We start from the raw sequence: 20,659 nt of genomic DNA, 5'->3' as shown, positions 1-20,659 counted from the left end.
GCTTATAACATGAAAAGCAAGACAGTTGCCTGCTTCTTTATTCCAGCTACTGAAATGATGTGGGCAGCAGCTGTTCAAGAGGACAGATACGCTGGCAGACCAAGCAACCTACCATTTTTACTGCTGCTTACCCCAGTGTTATAGGGATATGGACTCAGGCAATCCTCACAGCCATAGCTTGAAACACCATCAAAATAGTATCTAGTCACTTTTTTCAATGCCATTGTAACTTTGAATGGTCACTAAACAAATTGTTGTAAGTCAAGGATTACCTGTAGTTTTATATATATAGTATTTCATATGTACCACTTATAAGTAAATCTCACTGTGTTTAGTGTGACTATTCCAGATATATGTGCATCGGGTAGCAACCTCAATCCCATAATGCTAGAAAGAGTTTCTTTTTTGCTGAAGTTAGAACAGATTTGTGGCCAAAGTTTTTGAAACTTTACAAGCGTACGTAATTTCACTACTATTTTAAGTCCCAAAATAGGACAAATCATGCTTTAAATACTAGATATCTGATGGGCTTATAACTTTTCTAACTGATAAGGAAATAGCTGGTCTGGGTCCTATTTAAAAAAAAGATGACTGGGTTTTCTAAATAAAATTGGTTTTTAGGAACAACAGCCGTCCTTTCCTTTGTTACTGTAGCTAAATTTGGTATTGCAAACAGGCTGGGCGAATCCTCAACACAGCACCCAATACTGATGTCATACTGGATGGGTTAAGTAATTTCAAGCTCTTTATCAACCAAAATTCAAAAACTCAATTCTTTTCCCATGAAACACCCAAATGTATTCTTTGTATCATGAATATATATTATAAATTAAATTTCATCTTTTTTCTCAAAGTTTTCTTTCGCTGGTTGATGAATAATAAGAGACTCCATTGATCTAATTTCTACCTTAGGCCCAAGGACGGATATTTGGAAAACTGAAAGAAGAAAACTTTTTCAATCCAAAAGAAGAAGTGAAGCTTGAAGCTCACATCAAGGTGCCTTCTTCTGCTGCAGGTCGGGTGATAGGAAAAGGTGGCAAAACAGTAAGTGGGATAAATCTTACATTGAAGGATTTAGTGAATGATTAGTGAATAAAACACAGTACGTTGTCTAACTCTGAAATAAGAAAGTCGTTTTAAGCAAAAATTGTTGTTTGTTTCACATCAAAAGCAAATGAGAGCATCTTTGTTAGTTTGATAATAAACCACACTAGAATTTTTTTTCTGTATACTTGCTGTTATAGGTGAATGAACTACAGAATTTAACTAGTGCAGAAGTAATTGTACCACGTGACCAAACTCCTGATGAAAACGAGGAAGTTGTTGTCAAAATAATTGGTCACTTCTTTGCCAGTCAGGTATAGTAGTACTGTAAAATAATTTGTTCAGTAAGTAGCTATTCAATTTTCAAACTGCTATTTGGATGATATGGAAATGCATGCTCCTTCCCGGTTTAGGTGTATGCAGTCAGAATGGTAGAAGCAGTCATGCTCACCTTCATCAATATCTTCTACCCCACTCCTGAAAATGCCACACAGAGACACTTCTGTTAATTGCAATTGGCTATTTTCTTTGAGGACAAAGAGCCAAAAGGAAAAAAAAACCCTAAATCTCGTTTGCAGCAAAACCATTTGCTATATCTCTCCATCCATTCCTGTGAATCAACTTTGCTTACAGCATGGTCACACAATTTTTCATACGTTGCTTTTCGTTCTGTATTTGTTCCCTCAAAGTATATACATACATATTGTTTCTCATTTTTTAAAAGAAATTCCAAAATACTTTGCAAATACTTTTGGATGGTTTAGGTTGGTGTTTAGGGAAAATAAATTCTTCAGGAAACAATTATAATGTTCTGCTAAAGTAATGTTTAAATTATAAACTAAACAGCAGGGAAAATCATGCAACATTCCTAAATGTCAGAATAGTCCATTCATTGTTTATGGTTTTCTCCATACTGAAGAGGATTAATATACACATCCTAATCAATACAGACAGCTTTCCAATTTTCTCCTTTTTTGAAACAAGTACTCTGTCTTTCTCCCTATTATAGACTGCTCAGCGCAAGATCAGGGAAATTGTCCAGCAAGTGAAACAGCAGGAACAGAAACATCCACAAGGCACCCCGGCCTCGCAGCGCAGCAAATGAGGCTGCAGGGTGCTAGTCAGCAACAACTGATGAATGTAGCCCTTCCAACACCTGATAGAATCACCGGACCAGGGAGCAAACCAAAGACTATCTGACGGCATCCAAGTCTGCCCAAGAGGCTGGGGCTCTACAGAGGACATCCAGTACCCAGGGAGTGGGAAGGGATGGGCTTCAGCCAGCAGAAACTGCCTCTCTCACCCCATAGTCTCATGGAGTCTCTCTAACAGTACAACGCTATCCCTTTAGTTGGACTAACATAGGCAGAAATTTTTTGCAAAAATTTTCTGTACATGTATGTACATACTAGGAAAGCATTTTTTACACAGTGCATGAGCTGCTGCACCAGATAGCATTAATATATTTTAGAATTAATCTAGCTAACTAAACTAACTCCAGTCTTTAATTTTTTAACAATTACAATTTTTTTTAAGAAAAAGCCAGCTTTTCTAGACTAAAATTTAAAGGCTAGTCCGTTGTGGGTTTCTAACAGAAAGTAGGAGGGGGACGTAGGATAGCCAGAACAAAATTGAAATGAGACTCAAAGGTGAACAATACTTTGAAGGACTTCAGGATGATTAATGGTAGCAGCACACCATCAAAGATTGCCTGTAAGTGCCAACAGAAGGGATACCGTCTTGTTAGCAGAGGAATCTCTATGCATTTCTTTCTCCAGCTCATGTGATCTTCTCTTTGCTTCACAGATCTCAAACTGGTTTTGCATACAGTCTCTCATTTTGTACCAGGGTGCAATCCTCCAAGTACATGCGCATGTGTACGTGTGTGTGTGTATATATATATATATATATATATGTATGTGTGTATGTATGTATGTATGTATGTATACATACACACAGTGTATGTGTGTATGTGCTATATATACACACAGACACACACAAAATGCCAAGCTTTATATCAGTTTCCTGAAAGGGTGGGGGAGGGGAAAACTTTTACCCTGCTTACAGGAAAATAGAGCACACTTGGTACTTTTGCATGCAGAATGCTGCCACCAATACTTTGGGAAATGGATTTTTAAAATGGGATTAACAAGAGGGTGTTGGCCCAGGGCATGAAAATTGCAACTTTTTTCAAAAAAAGAAAAAAAAAGAAACAAACTACCTCAGGTGTTTTCATACCTCAGCACCTTGCTCTTGTGTGTCCCTTTTTGAGATTTTGTATGCCTTGTAAAACTGAGAGTTGGAGCATTTTTTTATTTTTTTAATAAAACTGAGTTGGAAATAAATTTAGACAAAAGACAGCTGCCAGGTGGAAGAAAACATCATTCTGTATGATGATTATTCTGTATTATTCTTCTGCTAGATGTGAGTCAATAACCTTCAAACATAGTAATAATAAAAATAGAAGTGCAAGAGACACTGGAGTAGAACTCCTGAGTTTGACAGGTTAAACACACTATTAGAGTTTTTCTGTGCTAACAGATGGATGTTATACTGGTTCTGTGAACATGCCATTGTACCATCAGGTTGAAACACCAGTTTTCTCTACTTTAAACAGTGTTCTGTGGAAAAGCAAACAAAAAAACAAAAACAAAATACATCCAGCTAACAAGACCTGACCTCTGTAGCTTTATTTAACTACAAAGTTGGAAAATAGATGGGGTGCAAACCTTCCTCTCTCTAATCTATATCTTCCCTTGCTTTTAATTAGAGGACCTTTTGTGATCTTGTGAGGTCAGCGGGTGGAACAGAAACAAAGATGTGTTTTGTACAAGTACCTGGTGCAGGTTCAGTGACAACATCAAATCAGATACTGTTTCAGCCATAAAGCCAACATATCAGTCAACAATCCAGTTTAAAGCATTCCTCCTAGATTATTATGTCCAGCCATTGTTTGAAGGCACACACTGAAGGGAGGGTCCTTTTAATTAAGATACCACTACTACAGACTTCAAAAACACATTTTCCTCTGCATTTTCAGAAGACATTTAACAAAGCCTTTTACAAGTAAAATGAAAGACATAGGCCGAAACAAAGATGATCTGAAAACTTAAAAACATTTTGTGTGAGTGTGTATCTTGCTATTTACTGTGATAGGGGAAAAAATAATATTTTCTAAGATAAAGTTTACAGAGAGCTAATACCTTACAGCAGAGGTTCTCAACAGTTGGTCAGGACACTTGGAGATCATAGCCAATTTAGATCACAGTTGCTTTTAAAATCTGATCAGGCTTGAGAAAACAAAATCGGAGCATTGTCAAAAATTACCTCAGCCTTTGTGAAGCTACAAGCGGGCAGCTGCAGTATCACAAAGTTGGAGAACTCTTTGATTTATAGAATAAAATATAATAATTGAAAGCAAGAAATGAAGTTTTTCTGCCCAACTGTCACAGTGAAATCACAGTGAAATAATCTATTTTATTCATGGATGATCACATTTGTTCATTATCATTTTAGTGGGTTGTGGGTTAGAGTGTATTTGAGAGTTTGGAAAGTTTGAGAGCCTGTTTTAACAGATTAACTGGGCATTTTGAAAAATACTTGTTTTCCTTTATAGAATTAAACTTGGTCCTATTGGGAGCTTCTTATAAATGAAGCAGAGCCAAAGATTAATAATACTTCATTGGTTCATCCCCAAATCTCGTTATTCTGGGTCCATTAACAGAGGGCATATCCTCTCAATAGAGCTTCCAACTCATTGCCTGCTTCCCTGCCTCCTGCTGCTGAGGCAACCTGAAGGCTCCCTATGGATTCTGTCCTATAAGGCCACCTGAGAGGAGACTAACAACTTGCTTGGGCTCCAATTGTATTGCTGCAGGATTGTCCACCTCATCTGACCACAGGGATCTCTAACTTTTTATGCTTTCATTGAAAAGGCTCTTAGAAACCCAAGGTCTTAGAAATAATGATCTCATGAAAGGCCTTCAGTACTCCAAATTCTATTCTGGCCCTTTCCCCCATTTAATTGTCCTGAATTTAATTCAGTTTTCTTGCTTGAAACTGCCCAGTTTAGAGCACAAAGATAGGAGATTCAAGCTGGTACTTAAAGCTAGAAATACCTATTTACCCAACAATTTGCAGAATTCTGACTTCTGATATGCAAAGACTTTGGGCTGCATGGGTCTAACTTCTGCTTCCTCATTCCCAACAAAATTAGCCACCTCACCTAAGCTGCATCTTTGCTGGGTGGCCAATGACTTCTCAGAGGACAAGCAGCTAAAGGATGATCATGGATTTGGACGGGCAACAATAGGCCAGTTCCTGCCTCAAGGTGATACACTTTCCCTCTGCCACAAATGCTCACGGGTCACAAACGGAAATACTTTTACTGTAGAGAATGTGAGGAGGGGGGAAGAAGAGGCCTGTTAATCCTGTCCAGAAGGGTCTGCACTGTATCAACAAGAGACAGGGAACGGAGAACGAAAAGAATCTTCCTTGCTCTTCTGCAGATGTAGGGGCTAACTGTTCTCTACATTAGGGCAGGTATTTTGACCTTGATCCCGAGACATGGTAAAGGGTTATAGTGATGGCAATGATTTTGATATCAGTATACTTTCTTCCCATTGAAGTCTGAATAAGCCCTTTCATAGTAAATAACAGTATCTGCTGTTAAATTTCTCGTTTGGGAGCACAGCTTTTAAACTATGCTTACTAGAAATGCATTCAAATTATTCTCAAACACCTAGATTGAATGTGTAAAACGGAGAGTTAAGCTATATTGGAAGAGCTGGCACAATTCAGCACTGATCAGCCAGTGCTAATCACACCAGTAGAATTTATTTCTAGAGAGGATAGGTTTTTTTAAATTAACTTTGAATATATTTTTACCAAGGGCCCACAAATCATCACAGTTCCATTCCTGATGTATTCTACAGTAAAAGATTTAATTCTGCCCAGGACACAGCTTTACTTTATAATAAAGTTACTTCCTGTAAACATATCTGCATTGTCATCTCTGTTTAACAGAAGTCAGGTCTTCAATATTAACTCCATTTGCTGATTGTCCACTGTAGTCTATTATAAGGCAAGTGAGGTGAAATACCATGCATAGAAAATAGAAAACTGGGCAACTAATATTACAGGTAGTCAACATACAACTGTTCATTTAGTGACCGTTTGAAGTTACAACACTATCGAAAAAAGTGACATGACCATTTTTCACTTATGATTGTTGCAGCATCCCCAGTCATGTGATTTACATTTGGATGCTTGACAACTGATTCATATTTATGACGGTTGCAGTGTCCTGGGATCATGAGACCATCTTCTGTGAACTTCTGACAAGCCAAGTCAATGGGGAAGCCAGATTCACTACACAACTGCATTACTAATTTAACTACTGCAGCAATTCATTTAATGTGGCAAGAAAAGTCATAAAATGGATCAAAACTCACTTAACAAATTTTTCACTTAGCAACATAAATTCTGGGCTCAATTGTGGTCATAGGTGGAGGACTATGTACTTTCCAAAGCAATGGAAAGCAGCCATAATTATGATTTGTTACTTTACAAATAGGTTATGATTAAGCTTTCAAAACAGTATATATAACCGGCCCGCAATTATTTGTTACAGCATAATTCCATGGTAAGGTGTTTATTAAAAGAAAGCTTCCTTTATGTGGCATGAGAATGCTTGTTTTTCTGTGCCTCAGCTCTAAAGTGAGTAGCCTAACATTGTGCACAAACTTAACATTTAGCCTAAAAAGCTTGACAGTAATGAAGGAATTAAGACTGTCATTGTGAAACAGAAAATCATTAATCTTGCTATTCCTCACCCATATTACATACATGGCAGCATAAAACAGTTGGAAAAACAGAAAAGGCAATGAAAGTCACATCAATTATATCATTTTTACTAGATGTTTATTTCCATTTTAGTTAACCTATCTTAAAATTCCAACACATATCCAACACATACAAGAATACAAATAAATAGTCTCATACAACATTTTAATTTTTAAATAAAGAATAATTCCCACCTAGGGCTTTTACAATGGATTTGTTACAAATCAAACAGAATTTTCCATTTTTCAGTATCACTAAGATCCAGTTATATGAAAATATAAACTCAGGAACATACTATGAGTAAGCACACTCCTTTCACTGCCTGCAAAATACAGTCGTAGATTCCAGACCAAATGCCCCAACACAAGTATACAATAAAACTTCAAAAATAAAGCTCAAAAAGCATGCTTTTTGCTTACAATCAAAGGGCGAGTCCAAATTGTATTTTGATTGGAGTAGATCAGTTAAAATTAATGGGCAAATCAGCTACAACTACAATTGCATTACTTATAAGCAGGTATAAGTTTGAATCCAATCGGCATTGAAACCATAGACAATCTGGCATTCTTTGGAAAATCGCAATATATGTATATTTCTTTTTCATGTCACATAGGTCATATTCATCCAAAAACTAAGCATCGGTCTACTTAAAAATACTCTGCCAGATTCCTGCCTGCCTCCAAATTTTTTTTCTCCTTGGAAAGAAAACTTCAAGAAAGAAATCTTCAAGGAAAAGCTTCTATTATACTTCTGGATAACTCCCATCTCTAGAAATGAAGCTTAGCCAAGAGAGTATTTTGAACCTTTGCCTTTAAATGGATACAAGTCATTTGTATAACCGGATGGTGTTTTATGCACGTGAACGATAACAGTGGTCTGGCATCATAGCAACTGCTGATGAAGAATTTCCCATACCATTTTTTTTCGATAATAAGGCATGTGAAACTGCAAAAAAGAAACTATGTTAATAGTTAATACTTCCATTTAGCAAGCATGCTGTCCATTTCATTTTTACTTTCCTTAATAACAAATGTTCTCTCAGTAACTGACAAAGCATACATGCATATAAAAGCCAAAATAAAATAAACATTAACAATGAGAATCACTAGCCCAGGATATAGAATACAAAAGACAGAAAATAGCTATTTGACATAAAACCAGTAAAGATCCAAGTCTATAATTTGTTGTGTCTAAATTGTTAAATATCTAGAAGAAGAGAAATTATTTGCCTAACTGTTGAAATATGGGCACTAAGCAAGGCCCTTTGGAGAGTGCATTTACAGAAGGCATCACCCAGCTTACAAAGCTCTCCCTGATGTTCATTCACTCTAGGTAGACACTAGGAAGAGACAGTCATTTAGATATTGACCTCAAGTTAATATCTAAACATTAAAGACATATTTGCATAAGGCTGGAAAAGACTGGAAGCCAATGCAACTATTAAGGTATTGGCATCTCATGATTATATCAATACGGGTTCAAAAAAGGTCCCTCCATTCTAGCCTCTGAAGATCCCAAACTCTTTTCAGGAGGTACCCTTACATACAGCACATTACAATAATCCAATTAGAAAATGGGTTTGCTTCCTCTATCCAGATATGGGCTGCAACTGGTATATTAACCAAAGCCGATAATTCGAGCTTCTAATCACTGAGGCAACTTGTGCCTTCAGTGATAACTTGGGATCCAGGAATAATCTAAGCTGCACATTTGAATTTTGGAGGAAATTTAACTTCTCCCACTACCAGAACGGATTAACCACCACTCAACTAGGCGAAGTTAAATTAAGCTTTAGTTTTTAGCCCTCGTCTAACCTGTTAACTTGCTCAATAGAGGTCACCTACTGCCCTCTCAGATTAAATAAAACAGATATCATCTACATACCAATAACATGACCAGTGGCACAGTGTTTAGTAGCTACTTGCCAATATGAACACATTACATTTGTGCTCTGGGACCTTTACTGGCTTCCAATTCTTGTATGTAATTCAAAGTGCTCATTTTACCTTTAGAGCCTTACAAAGTTTGGTACTGAAGTCTTTTAAGGGCATTTTCCACTCGATTTCAACTTGCTGACTACAAAGCTCCCAAGCAAATCTATTAGTGGTCCCTCTTGTCTGAGAGACTACAAGGCCAGTTTTTATGTGGTGGTGCTGAATGCTATGGAATAGCCTGCTGTCTGAAATTTGATCAGTTTGTTAGGCTTTCGGGAATTATTAAAAACTGCACTTTTTAAGACTTTAAGATGTAGCCTACTATTTTTACTGCTTTTTAATTGCCTGTTTTATAATTTTATTGATGTTTTAATTACTTTTGTTATGTAAAATCATTTACACTATACACATTTTATTAAGATTGTAAATCAGTAAAAGTTCCATGATTGCACCAGATTTAACAAAACTAATAGCTGATTCAGGATATTATGTTTACTGGTATCAAAAACACAGTGAAATCCAAATGAGCAAATTGGGTGGTATTTGCCATCTCCTTCTTACAAAAGGGAAGCCAAAACAGTTTCTGCCTAAAATCTAATCCAAAAATGAATCCAGTCAGTCAGTTTCAACTAAAAATTCTTGAAACTAATTCCAAGCATGCGCATCTTTTTCAATGGGATAATAATAATCAGCCTACTGTTTCTACCACAGAACTAATAACAAATACCTACCTCAAGAGATAGAGCAGCACGAAAATTGTTTCCTAAAGTATTTCAACTCACCTGTGTAAATGCAATGGGTTTATCCCTAGAAACAAACTCTGCAAATTTGCAAGTAAACATTCCACAGTCACTGCCATTTAATTGCTGCGGAATTTCCTAAGATTGAGAAAAGGGAATATACAGGAAAGCCTATTAACTTTTTCTTGTTTTATTTAAATTACACATCACTGAAATCTAAGAGGTTATAATACAGAAATTCTATAACAGATCATCAACTAAACAGGCATCTAAATTGATTGCTCAATTTCAGAAAATTTAGATAACAATCTATACTTTCCTGTACTGAACTGGAAATTCCTAAAGATGCACAATCTAGGATATACTTATTTATTCATTCAAATTTTACAGGCCACCTGAAGTTCAGCTGAAGTCTGTTTTCCCCATCCAGACTTTCATAGTCTCCAAGCAACAAGATAAATTTGCCAGAGGCTGAGATGAATAATTGGGAATCCTCAGGGAACTGACACCTCACCCCATGTGATAGATGAGCTCACCCAGCAGCTTCCTATAGATGTTGATGGACAAAGCATCAAACCCTGCAACACCCAACATAGTATGAGCCAAAGGTGGGAATTCTCCCCTCCCTCCGCATCACTAATGACTGGAATATCACTTGATGTTTTAGAAACTTTCACCTAATACAAGACATTTTATTTTTAATATGCTGGAGATTCAGGACCTACACAAATATCCATTTAAATAGGACTTCACTGTATCTATATTTTGCACTTAAATCAGGTCTAGATATAATAATCCTAGTTAAGTATCTATGATTTAGTAAATCAAACCTGAGCACCTTCTCTTACCCAACACATCCTCCCATACCTCTGAAGTGCTTTAATTATGTGTTGCTTTTTAAACCACAGACCCATTCTATGTGCAATAAGGAAACTGTGGTTTGAAGAAGCCACAACTGAAGTACTGAAATCAGTATAGAAGGGAAATTGGGTGTGTGTGAAGACTAAAACATTTATTCCTATATTAATACTTGAATCTTGCTGAAATGACCATTTTAGAAGTTTAGATGCACAGTAGAAATAGGGAGAAAAAGCAGTTGCACATACATGAGGCTTCATACTGTAAAGTGTCCAAGACGAAACATTAATATCCAGGTTTTTTTTTGCTTTACTTTCCTCTTGCAGATATTGTCTGTTCAATAAAAACATAACAAACAGTGATAACATTTTCCCCAAGAATTAAGATTATCACTCTTCAGAGGTAATAAAGTTTTGCATGGTGTATTTTTAATACATAAAAACTGAAAAAAATATCCACCCAAAGTTTACAGCAGTCAACAGAAGTAATGGTTCATTTTACCAATCTAATAGAAAAAGTAAAAAGGAACATTTTTTGTACTACTAGAGATCTACTTACAACAATCTCATGCAGATCCTGATGCCATTTTGTCCCATTGAATCAAAATATTTGATAGTTTTTCTCCTCAAATCTATAACCTACAGCAAAGTGAAGATTTTAGTAGAATCTGGCAGGCAACCATCATATTACACCCTCATCACCCAAAGAATTTTAGAAAAGCCAAAACGTATTTACCACTAATGCCCAATGTAGTCTGATATGAATAGGCACCAAGATTATGTCATGCTGGAATAAGTCAACTTCTTTGGTCCATCTTTTTACTGCATTATAACCCATAGAACTTAGCTTGGAATAGAAGAAAGTACTGAAAGCGTAAAGTACTGGAAATCTTTGCATTTTATTTCTCTCAACCAGAAGATTCATATAGAAATTAATGACCTATAATCAAAGAGAAGAGACAAGATAAGAGGAGAAAATACAGGGATACATAAACATACATCTACTATTTCAAATGTACTAATAAAATGCAATTAATTATCAGGGCTATTTTTATAGATATTCCCACAAAGCCTTTATTGGAATATTTCTATTCTTGAAAAATAGCCCTGAGAATTGCTTTTTATTAGTATACTTGAAATAGTGTACAGGCAATCCTAATTTAATGCCTGCCTTGTATAGCGATCATTTGCAATTATACAGTGAGAAAAAGTAACCTTGTGACCAATCCTCACATTTATGACCTTCACAGGCCTGTAAAAAAAAATTGAAGTAAATTCAGAAGCAAAGCTGTGGTTCCACTTAACAACTGCTTCACTTAATGACCAAGTTGCTGATCTTGATTGTGGTCACTAAATTAAGACTTCCTGTAAGACATACAAAGGGCTCAGGAAGTTACAATTCAATCAGACAAAAAGGGGAACTAATCCAGTCCAGAGGCCTGTTCCAGTTCCCACCTGCCCTAAATAAGGTGTGATGAAGCAAGCTTAAAAAACAATCACATTTTCATTATTTAGGAAGAAGATGCACACTGGACAAACTGTCATGAAGCAGATGAAGTGGCACTGTGCTGCATTTTCATCTGTCTCTTATGGGGGAAGTTAAAAGCAGAAAGGGACTGAGATGACCTCACTCAACATTTTGCAAGCCAGATGTACTGGTCTGATGGGCAATTTAACTACCAATGAGTAAAATTATTTTACCACATCGTTGAGCCAGTGCTGGTTTCTTAGTGTTTGAATGTCTCTTCGCGTAATATTCAGCTTGAAGGCGCTAGTCAAAATCTCATCATCTTGACCATAGCTCAGAGCATTTGCTATCTCTTTTTCCATATCCTGGAAGAACATTTTATACTTTGAAGGTCATAAACAGTTAATATTAAAACTAAACGTAGTCATTTTGAAGAAGTGAAGTGAGGGTAGAAACAACATATTCAGGTTGTTTTATCTTATAAAGAAAAAAGTGAACACAAATATCTTATTTCTAGCATACTTTATTCTGAAACTAACAGCTCTGGTATAATCTAATTTGAATGACTATTTCTTGAAATAAGTTACATTCCTATACTGGGGACAATAAAGACAGAACATATCTAGAGCTAATTTCAGGTAAACTTAGTCCTTTAATGCCTACCTTTGTAAACTCAGGGAAGCACTCTGTAGCCTTTTCCAAACTCAGATACTTTTCTCTTATTTCAACCAGAGAACGTCTTCTGCATGACGATTCTTTCTGGACCAGGCTTAATCTAAGCGATACTTCTTCGGATAGATCATTTCCCATCAAAGGCTGCATGGACCTCTGTAAATAAAATGGAAAAAAGAAACTGCCAAATCAAAGTCTGTAATGGAATTATTCATGGAAAGGAGTCCTTCAAAAGACAAAAGAATCTCATCAAAAGCTTCTTTATAAAACAACAAATTAGGAAATCCCTTTCCATACAGACTGGCAGAAAAAAAGGATCATTCAGTTGAGAAACTGTATCTTTTTCCCGCAATGAACTCTTTTGGCTTATAAACTACAGTAAACTTTTAAAAAGAAAGGGGAGAAGTAATACGTTTATGGTTCCCTGAGGTTGAGATATAGGATAAAAAAGAAGGGTTGACTCTTCTCCTGCGCCAAGAGGTTGACTTTCAAGGAAGAAAAAAAGTTGAAGGGTTTACTCTTTCTTTTTCTCTCTTGGAATATGCCTGGCTACCTGACACATAGTAAAATGCTCAGGTTAGGGGCTTCCAATTGCTTCTTTAGCACTGCAGTCAACAGCATGGAAGATTTTAGCAGAGTTGAACATAGGAAACTACCTCATAACAGACTGTTCCCAAGTTCAGTATTACCTATTCCAACAGTAAAGTTCTAGGATCTTAGTCATGATCATCTACATCATATCTGAACTGATGTAGAATTGGAATTCATCAGGGACTGAACTTAAATCTTATACCTGCAAATAATGAAATTCATGTCACTGGGCTATAATCTCCTATTTGTTTCCTTTTCCCCCCACCCCTTGGCAACACACATTTTAAACCACCCTGAATCTATAAAACCAATTTCCTAGAATGGTTCCTGACTGTAAAATTCCAGCTGGTTTGAAAGGGAATCCTAAATAATACACTCATAGATCCATTACAAAAAAATCTGAACAATTTCAGCAAGTCATTAAAAAAATACAATCACTATTCTGGTTTTTACTCTACATTATACATTTAACAATGCAGATTATCCATGACCAGATAAGATAATTTCATTTTAATCAATATAATTCTACATGAAAAACAGGAAACCATTATATTAGTGCAGTGTATATTACAATATTAACCAGCTGTATTGAAGATAAAACAACTTGGCATCTAACAATTTTACTAGTCAGAACTAAAAAAGTTCTCAGACTCCAAGATGTTACTTAGAAGTAAACACATACCTGCTATAACATTATGCCAAGTATTTAAATCTTAATATATTAAGAGTGGCAAATGATTCAAGAAGGCAGTATTCACAAAAGTTACTCAAATGTGGCTAAGAGATTTTAAACAATAATCCCTCCCTCCCTCCCTGAGATTATCCCAACCCATCTTTGAGGTAATGAGTGTGTTACAGGCCCCCTCTATGAAACATTATGATCTTGCAGGGCTGGGAAAATGTGTGACATCTCTATCACAGACTCTGCCCTCTGGAACAGCATCTCCCTCGGAGATATGGACAGTGTGCTCTTTCCTGAGGTGTGGGAAGGGTTTTAAGATCTGGTGTTTATGGAAGCCCTGTTGTAGTTTTTTGTTGTTGTTATGGTTGTTTTAGCCTGAGTTGTCCTACTTATGTTTTAAGCTGTTTTTCGGATTTTGTAAGTGGCCCAGAATTTGTTCAAGTAGATGACTGTAACAATTTAAAGACATTTTTAAAAATGGAACTCTACCATTATAGGGTATAATAATAGAATCTTAAAAGCTTAACAGAGATTCTCTCTCTCTCTCTCTCTCTTCTCTTCTACTAAATAGAATCAAGCTAGGGTAATCTTGAATTTTTTCCTTGTTCCATCCCCTCTATTAGGGCTAAGCTAATATTAGATAACGGTAATTGAATTCTGCCTTCAAGGCCATCTCCACACAAATTCTACACAACAAATTGTTTTTCTTTATACTTAAATCAGGTTCCTTGGGGAGGAGGGAAGGTAAATCCTTTAGGATTTTCTTCAAACTAGTAACTTTAATTTGGAAATCTTTTATCTTGTCCCATTATACAGCAGACCACTGGCATCTTGGAATTTGTCTAAGGTGCTGGATTTTGAGGAGAATAGTTCCTTTTTACTTAAAGTCTCAGTAGTATCATTGTGATTTGTGACCTTTGTAATTTGTCTTTCTCAAAGTTAATGTTTGCATTTTAATATTTAAATAGGAAGGATTCTTCATATTTTTAAATAAGTTTGATTTTTTAAATCTCTGGTGACGTTCTATTTCCCAAGGAGAAAGAAAAGTACTTTTTTTTTGTATATTTAACACAGCATGGGGTGTGATAGCCCTCTCCTTCTGACACATTAGGGATGGGGACTAAGATACCAGATGAGGCTACTTTAGAAGGTAATGGCAACAGGATTTATCAAGTCACTATCTAAAGCAGAAGATAGGCCAGGCTGAGAAAACCCGAGGCATACTAACAGAGGAAATTTGAGACTGCAAGCTTTCGATTTTGCGTGCTCATTATTATTATTGGTAGGAAAATGATTGAAAAGGAAAAGTTATGATTCTGAAATCCAAGAAAAATAATACTTGGTTGAAAAATTTCAGAAGACTAGCCTGAATGGTATTTGAAAATTAATGATAGCATTCTAAGCAGCTTCATTGTAATGTATTTTATTTCTTGTAATTATTATTGGCTACAAATTTAATTGAATTCCAAAGTAATTATTAATAAAATTTAAAAGAAAAAAAGACATAAGTGTCACAATAAAGAGTGCATCTTACCTCTTTTTTCTGTTCGAATACCTTTTCATGTTCTGTTGTTCTCTTTGCTATTGCTAATGATCTGATAGAAACATGGAGACAGAGAGGTTACTGGGAGTATTACAAAAGTAGAAAGAAACACTTTTATTATCAGGAAGCATGTTACAAGCATTTTATATCTGCTAAGCTAATGCAGTCAGAATAACCCTATAAATGTCAATTATAGTGGAATACAAAGAATGAAGCAGAACTAAATTATACATTGTTCAGTGGCTCATCCTTTCACACAAAAATATTATTTCTGAAGTATTAGAAAATCACTACATATAAAAAAGGATCTAGGAGTAAAAGTTTGGTTCAGTATTTAAAATCTGTAAACATGTTAAGTAGTACAGTGATGAGAGAAAGCCTGTTAGCATGTTAGAATTATCTATGATTCTGCAACAATAGGCTCTTTAAAAGAGATGAGACCTTCATCTAGACTAGGGTGTCAAACTCAATTTCATTGAGGGCCACATCAGGGTTGTTTGATCTGGGGGGGGTACATGGCCAGGGTGGATGTGGCCAGCTCAACACCACTTGTGTCAGGGGCACCTGTGGTGGCCCGAGCACTGTGCAAGTAAAAATAGGCTCCCGACCTTCGTTTTTGGCTGAGACAGCATCCTGCAATCCTCTGCCAGCGAAAACGGAGCTCAGGAGGTCCCTTGCAAGCTCAGTTTTCAACTGCAATGGCCTCCTACAACCAGTGGTGTGTTGCCCCCGGTTCGGACCAGTTCGCAAGAACCGGTAGTAAAACTGGCGGGAGGCTCTGCCCACCGACCTGGACGTTGTCAGGAAGCTTCTGTGCACATGCAGAAGCGGTCCTGTTGCAAACCAGTAGTAAAGGTAAGTAGAATCCACCACTGCCTACAACCCTCTGCCAGTGAAAACAGAGCTTGGGAGGTCTGTCTGCGGCCCTTGCGAGCTCCGTTTTTGGCTGTGACAGCCTCCTGCAACCCTCAGCCAGTGAAAACGGAGCTCAATTTTTGGTGGCAGAGGCACTGCGGGCCAGTCCTTTGCTGTTTCCAGAGCAGTCCCGCGGGCCAGATCTATGCACCCTGAAAGACAGATCCGGCTCCCGAGCCTTGAGTTTGACACTCCTGATCTAGACTATCTATATTTTTAACCAGAAGAGATTCTGATTAAAAAACAAAACACAATACCATGTCATGATTTACTGATCATACTATGCCCATGATGGCGAATCTGTGGCACGCGGAGCCATATTGGTGGGCATGTGAGCGTTGCCCTAGCTCAGCTCAGGTGTGTATGTGCCCGCTGGCCAGCTGATTTTTGTACCTTCTGGGCCCATCAGAAGTCAGGAAACAGGCTTTTTCCGGCCTCCGGGAGTTTGTGGGGAAGGCCCCTTTTTCGCTCTCCCCAGGCTCCAGAGGCTTTCTAGGAACTTGGGGAGGATGAAAATGCCGGAGGCCCTCTGAAGGCCGGAAATGGCCCATTTTCTGACTTCCGGTCCCACCCCCCAAAACCTGGGGAGGGCGAAAAACAGGCCCACCGGGCCATCACGTGCCAAAAGCGGGGGGAGCACAGGAGAGTCGCACGTGTATGCCTGGGGGCAGGGCATATTAAATTATGGGTGTGGGCACACGCACGCGTGACCCCCCTGCGTGACCCCAGCTTTTGGCACGCGACGGCAAAAAAGTTAGCCACTCTGCCAATACTCAATTTTCTTTCAATCTGCTCTTCATGACACAGGTTTATGGAAGTGAATGATGTCTTGATCCAGAGAGGCTCACAGAACTTGAAAAATAGTTGTCACTGTTCATCAGAATAGGAGGCTTACAAAATTGCCATCAATGGTCAGACAAAAATGTAAAAATGGAGAAAACGCACACTGTGATTAATTCCCAATAATAGTTGTCCAACAAAATTCACCACAAGAGCAAGGCATATAATATTCCAAAAGGCTATAAAGAATGAAGGGTAACAGCAAAGGATCTACAGGCCATTCCTCTATAGCCTGATGCCAGCAATCATAAAAAATAATCCCAAATGTGCTTTTTCAAGAGGCAACTGGACTTTCTAGTTTTTCTTTGAAGAAAAAAAGTAAAGTTTACAGGAGGATATCAAGGAGGAAAACTAAGAAAACTAAGATCATGGCATCCAGCCCTCTCAATTCCTGGCAGATAGATGGGGAAGAAATGGAGGTAGTGACAGATTTTATTTTCCTGGGCACCGCAGATGGGGACTGCAGCCAAGAAATTAAAAGACTATTGCTCCTGGGGAGGAAAGCTATGGCAAATCTAGACAGCCTACTAAAAAGCAGAGACATTTATTTATTTATTTATTTATTTATTTATTTATTTATTTATTTATTTTTCATATTTTTATACCGCCCTTCTCCGAGGACTCAGGGCGGTGTACAGCATAGATAAAACATAAATATCAAAAAATTTAAAATACAATATTCATTAAAAATCTAATTCAATGAGCTGAGTATTTGTAAAATTATAAAACCAAATTAAATCCCCTTAAAAACCCCACTAACAAACCCTCAATTAAAATTTATCATTAGGCTAGTCCTGCTTGGTGAAAGAAGAGTTTTGAGCTCGCGCTTAAAGGTCCGAAGATCAGGGAGAAGACGTAGCCCCACAGGTAGTTCGTTCCACAGGGCCGGAGCCCCCACAGAGAACACTCTTCCCCTGGGGGCCGCCAGCTGACATTGTTTGGCCGACGGCACCCTAAGGAGGCCCTCCCTGTGAGAGCGCACCGGTCGATGGGAGGTTACTGGCGGCAGCAGGCGGTCCTGTAAATATCCCGGTCCCATGCCATGGAGCGCTTTAAAGGTGATAACCAGAACCTTGAATCGCACCCAGAAGACCACTGGCAACCAATGCAGCCTGCGCAGGAGAGGTGTTACATGGGAGCTACGAGACGCTCCCTCTATCCCCCGCGCGGTCGCATTCTGTACCAGTTGGAGCCTCCTGGTGCTCTTCAAGGAGAGCCCCATGTAGAGACCATTGCAGTAATCCAGATCACCCTGCCAACAAAAGTGCATATAGTCAAGGCAATGGTTTTCCCAGTTGCAATGTATGGCTGTGAAGGTTGGACCATAAGAAAGGCTGAGTGCCAAAGAATTGAGGTCTTTGAACTCTGGTGCTGGAAAAGACTCCTGCGAGTCCCGTGGACTGCAAGGTGAACAAACAAGTCAGTCCTAGAGGAGATTAACCCTGACTGCTTTTTAGAAGGCCAGATCCTGAAGATGAAACTGAAATACTTTGGCCACCGAAAGAGAAGGAAGGACTCCCTGCTGAAAAGATTGAGGGCAAAAGAAGAACGGGACAAAAGAGAATGAGGTAGCTGGATGGAGTCACTGAAGCAGTAGGCGTGAACTTAAATGGACTCCAGAGGATGGTAGAGGATAGGAAGGCCTGGAGGAACGTTGTCCATGGGGTCGCGATGGGTCGGACACGACTTTGCAACTAACAACAATCAAGGAGGAAACCACTACTATCAGAAAGCACATCCCTGCCCATCTTAAGTTTGACAAGGAGTTTTGCAACAAAAAATTGATTCTGCAATGTGGTCAGATCAGTTGAAAGTAGAAGTTCTATGCATTAAAGAGAAATATGGCATTAGGAGAGAAGCAAATCTTGCATTCCAACAAAAGAATTTAACTCCAGCTCTGGAGCATAGCAGTGGAAATGGTATGCTTTGTAGCTGCTTTGCAGCTTCAGGATCCAGAGACCTTGCTCTCATTGACGGAACAATGAATTCATTGAAGGAACAATATAATTTACTAGCCCATTCTACTGGAGGATGTCAGGGTATCTGCCTGTGAGTTGAATTTTAAATGAATTGGGCTCAAGCCAAACGACAATGATCCTAAACAGAGCAAGTACATTTATAATAGAAGGGCTAAAGTAGAAAAATTCTGTATTTTGAAATGGGTGAAACAAAGCCCTGGACTTAATCCAACAGAACCCCATGGCATAATCAGAAGCAAAGAGTTCATGCAAGAGAGCCCAAAGATATCAATAGGTTAAAGAAATTATGTAAGAAAGATTGAGCCAAAATAAATATTTGGATGCTCGTGTGCAGGTCTGATTATCAGGGACCGTAAATGTTAGGTGGAACCAATGCTATTAAAGAAAGTGCCACCAGTTATTTAATCTAAAACTTTATATACTTTTTCCTAATAAAGATAATGTGTTCACAAAAGTTGTAACAAAGAACACTGTTTTTGTTATTTTTGTTTAACCAGAATCTCTTTATCTCTTAACAGAACTCAGGTAAAGCTCAGATTTCAATGTTAAGTCACAGTACTAAGGATACCTCTAGAGTTTAAAAACATCAAATTACTGTGTCTTTCACTGGAAAAGTTCCAGAACAGCACTATCAAATGAAATATTTAAAATTATACTACATCTATTATATTTTCAAAATATGGAAAAATATGAAGGAGCTTTTCATTTTAATTTGTCTCTTCAAATTTTATGTTTTGTAAGTCCGTACTAAAGTTAATATGTTAACACCCAATTTCAAATTTGCTTCACTCTGAACCAATATATCTCTATCTATAGCACAAATGCTCCTGGCTCATGGCACAGACAGATGCCAAAATATGATATATAGAATAAATGCTCACAGTAGCACATAACTATTTAGATATGAGTGCTTTGTTCTTCCACTTATGACACTCGATGCTAAAGGGCACTAATCTTGAGAAAAGTAGAAAAATGAAACCTGATGCAAATATTTCCTAGGTTCTAACCTTCTCTTAAAACCACAAATTATAAACCAATGAACTTTCACTTACCTGCCCATATCATTTTTAGAGCCCAAGTGACCAAAGTTTTTGATTCCTTAAAGAAATGATATAATAAACGTAACTCAGTTGCTCTCCCTACACATTGGTGACATTTTAAAGAAGCATTAGTTGTCTCACACATTTAAAGATGTATTCTTTCAGTTCTTAGTAATTAGTCTAGAAAAGAAAGCCTTTTAAAGAAGAATTCAGTTATTGATGCAAACCAATGGTGAAATGCTCCGGTTCGCACCGGTTTGGATGAACTGATAGTGATAAACAGGCAATGCAACCAGTCATAAGTCCAAACTGTGGCCAAGTGCCCACATTACGATCATATGACCGCAGGGTGCTGGCATGGCTACAATTCCAAGGACCGTTCATAACCACCATTCATCAGCACCGCTGTAATTGAATGAATGATTGTAGGTTGAGAACTACCTGTGTTGTCATTAAGAGTTCCTTTTTAATTGCTACCTATATAACAATTTCCTCTTCCTAACCACTGTC

General features: G+C 37.7%; 2 protein-coding genes across 5 annotated transcripts in view; one reads left to right on the top strand and one right to left on the bottom strand.

The window, feature by feature from the left end:
• Positions 1 to 3,717, top strand: part of IGF2BP2 (insulin like growth factor 2 mRNA binding protein 2) — an 89,658-nt gene extending 85,941 nt beyond the window's left edge. For both annotated transcript variants that reach the window (XM_058187217.1, XM_058187216.1), the window contains 3 exons: positions 913 to 1,044; positions 1,245 to 1,358; positions 2,054 to 3,717. In XM_058187217.1, coding sequence (XP_058043200.1) covers positions 913 to 1,044; positions 1,245 to 1,358; positions 2,054 to 2,149 — 342 coding nt within the window. In that variant the 3' untranslated portion in view covers positions 2,150 to 3,717. The remainder of the gene's footprint in view (positions 1 to 912; positions 1,045 to 1,244; positions 1,359 to 2,053) is intronic.
• A 2,134-nt stretch (positions 3,718 to 5,851) lies between these two features.
• SENP2 (SUMO specific peptidase 2) overlaps positions 5,852 to 20,659 on the bottom strand; it is a 28,315-nt gene continuing 13,507 nt past the window's right edge. The window contains exons 9-17 of one of the 3 annotated variants that reach the window (XM_058187218.1): positions 20,162 to 20,207; positions 15,367 to 15,427; positions 12,551 to 12,715; positions 12,121 to 12,252; positions 11,156 to 11,359; positions 10,979 to 11,058; positions 10,669 to 10,753; positions 9,605 to 9,700; positions 5,854 to 7,833 (exon numbers count right to left, since the gene is read on the bottom strand). In XM_058187218.1, coding sequence (XP_058043201.1) covers positions 7,771 to 7,833; positions 9,605 to 9,700; positions 10,669 to 10,753; positions 10,979 to 11,058; positions 11,156 to 11,359; positions 12,121 to 12,252; positions 12,551 to 12,715; positions 15,367 to 15,427; positions 20,162 to 20,207 — 932 coding nt within the window. In that variant the 3' untranslated portion in view covers positions 5,854 to 7,770. Of the gene's footprint in view, positions 7,834 to 9,604; positions 9,701 to 10,668; positions 10,754 to 10,978; positions 11,059 to 11,155; positions 11,360 to 12,120; positions 12,253 to 12,550; positions 12,716 to 15,366; positions 15,428 to 20,161; positions 20,208 to 20,659 lie in introns of all 3 variants that reach the window. The other 2 variants (XM_058187221.1, XM_058187219.1) reach the window with 2 other exon arrangements.

Source organism: Ahaetulla prasina, chromosome 6, assembly GCF_028640845.1.
Source record: "Ahaetulla prasina isolate Xishuangbanna chromosome 6, ASM2864084v1, whole genome shotgun sequence".
Classification (NCBI taxonomy): Eukaryota; Metazoa; Chordata; class Lepidosauria; order Squamata; family Colubridae; genus Ahaetulla; species Ahaetulla prasina.
The sequence above is the reverse complement of the archived record's forward strand: the minus strand, read 5'-3'. Positions and strand labels throughout refer to the sequence as shown.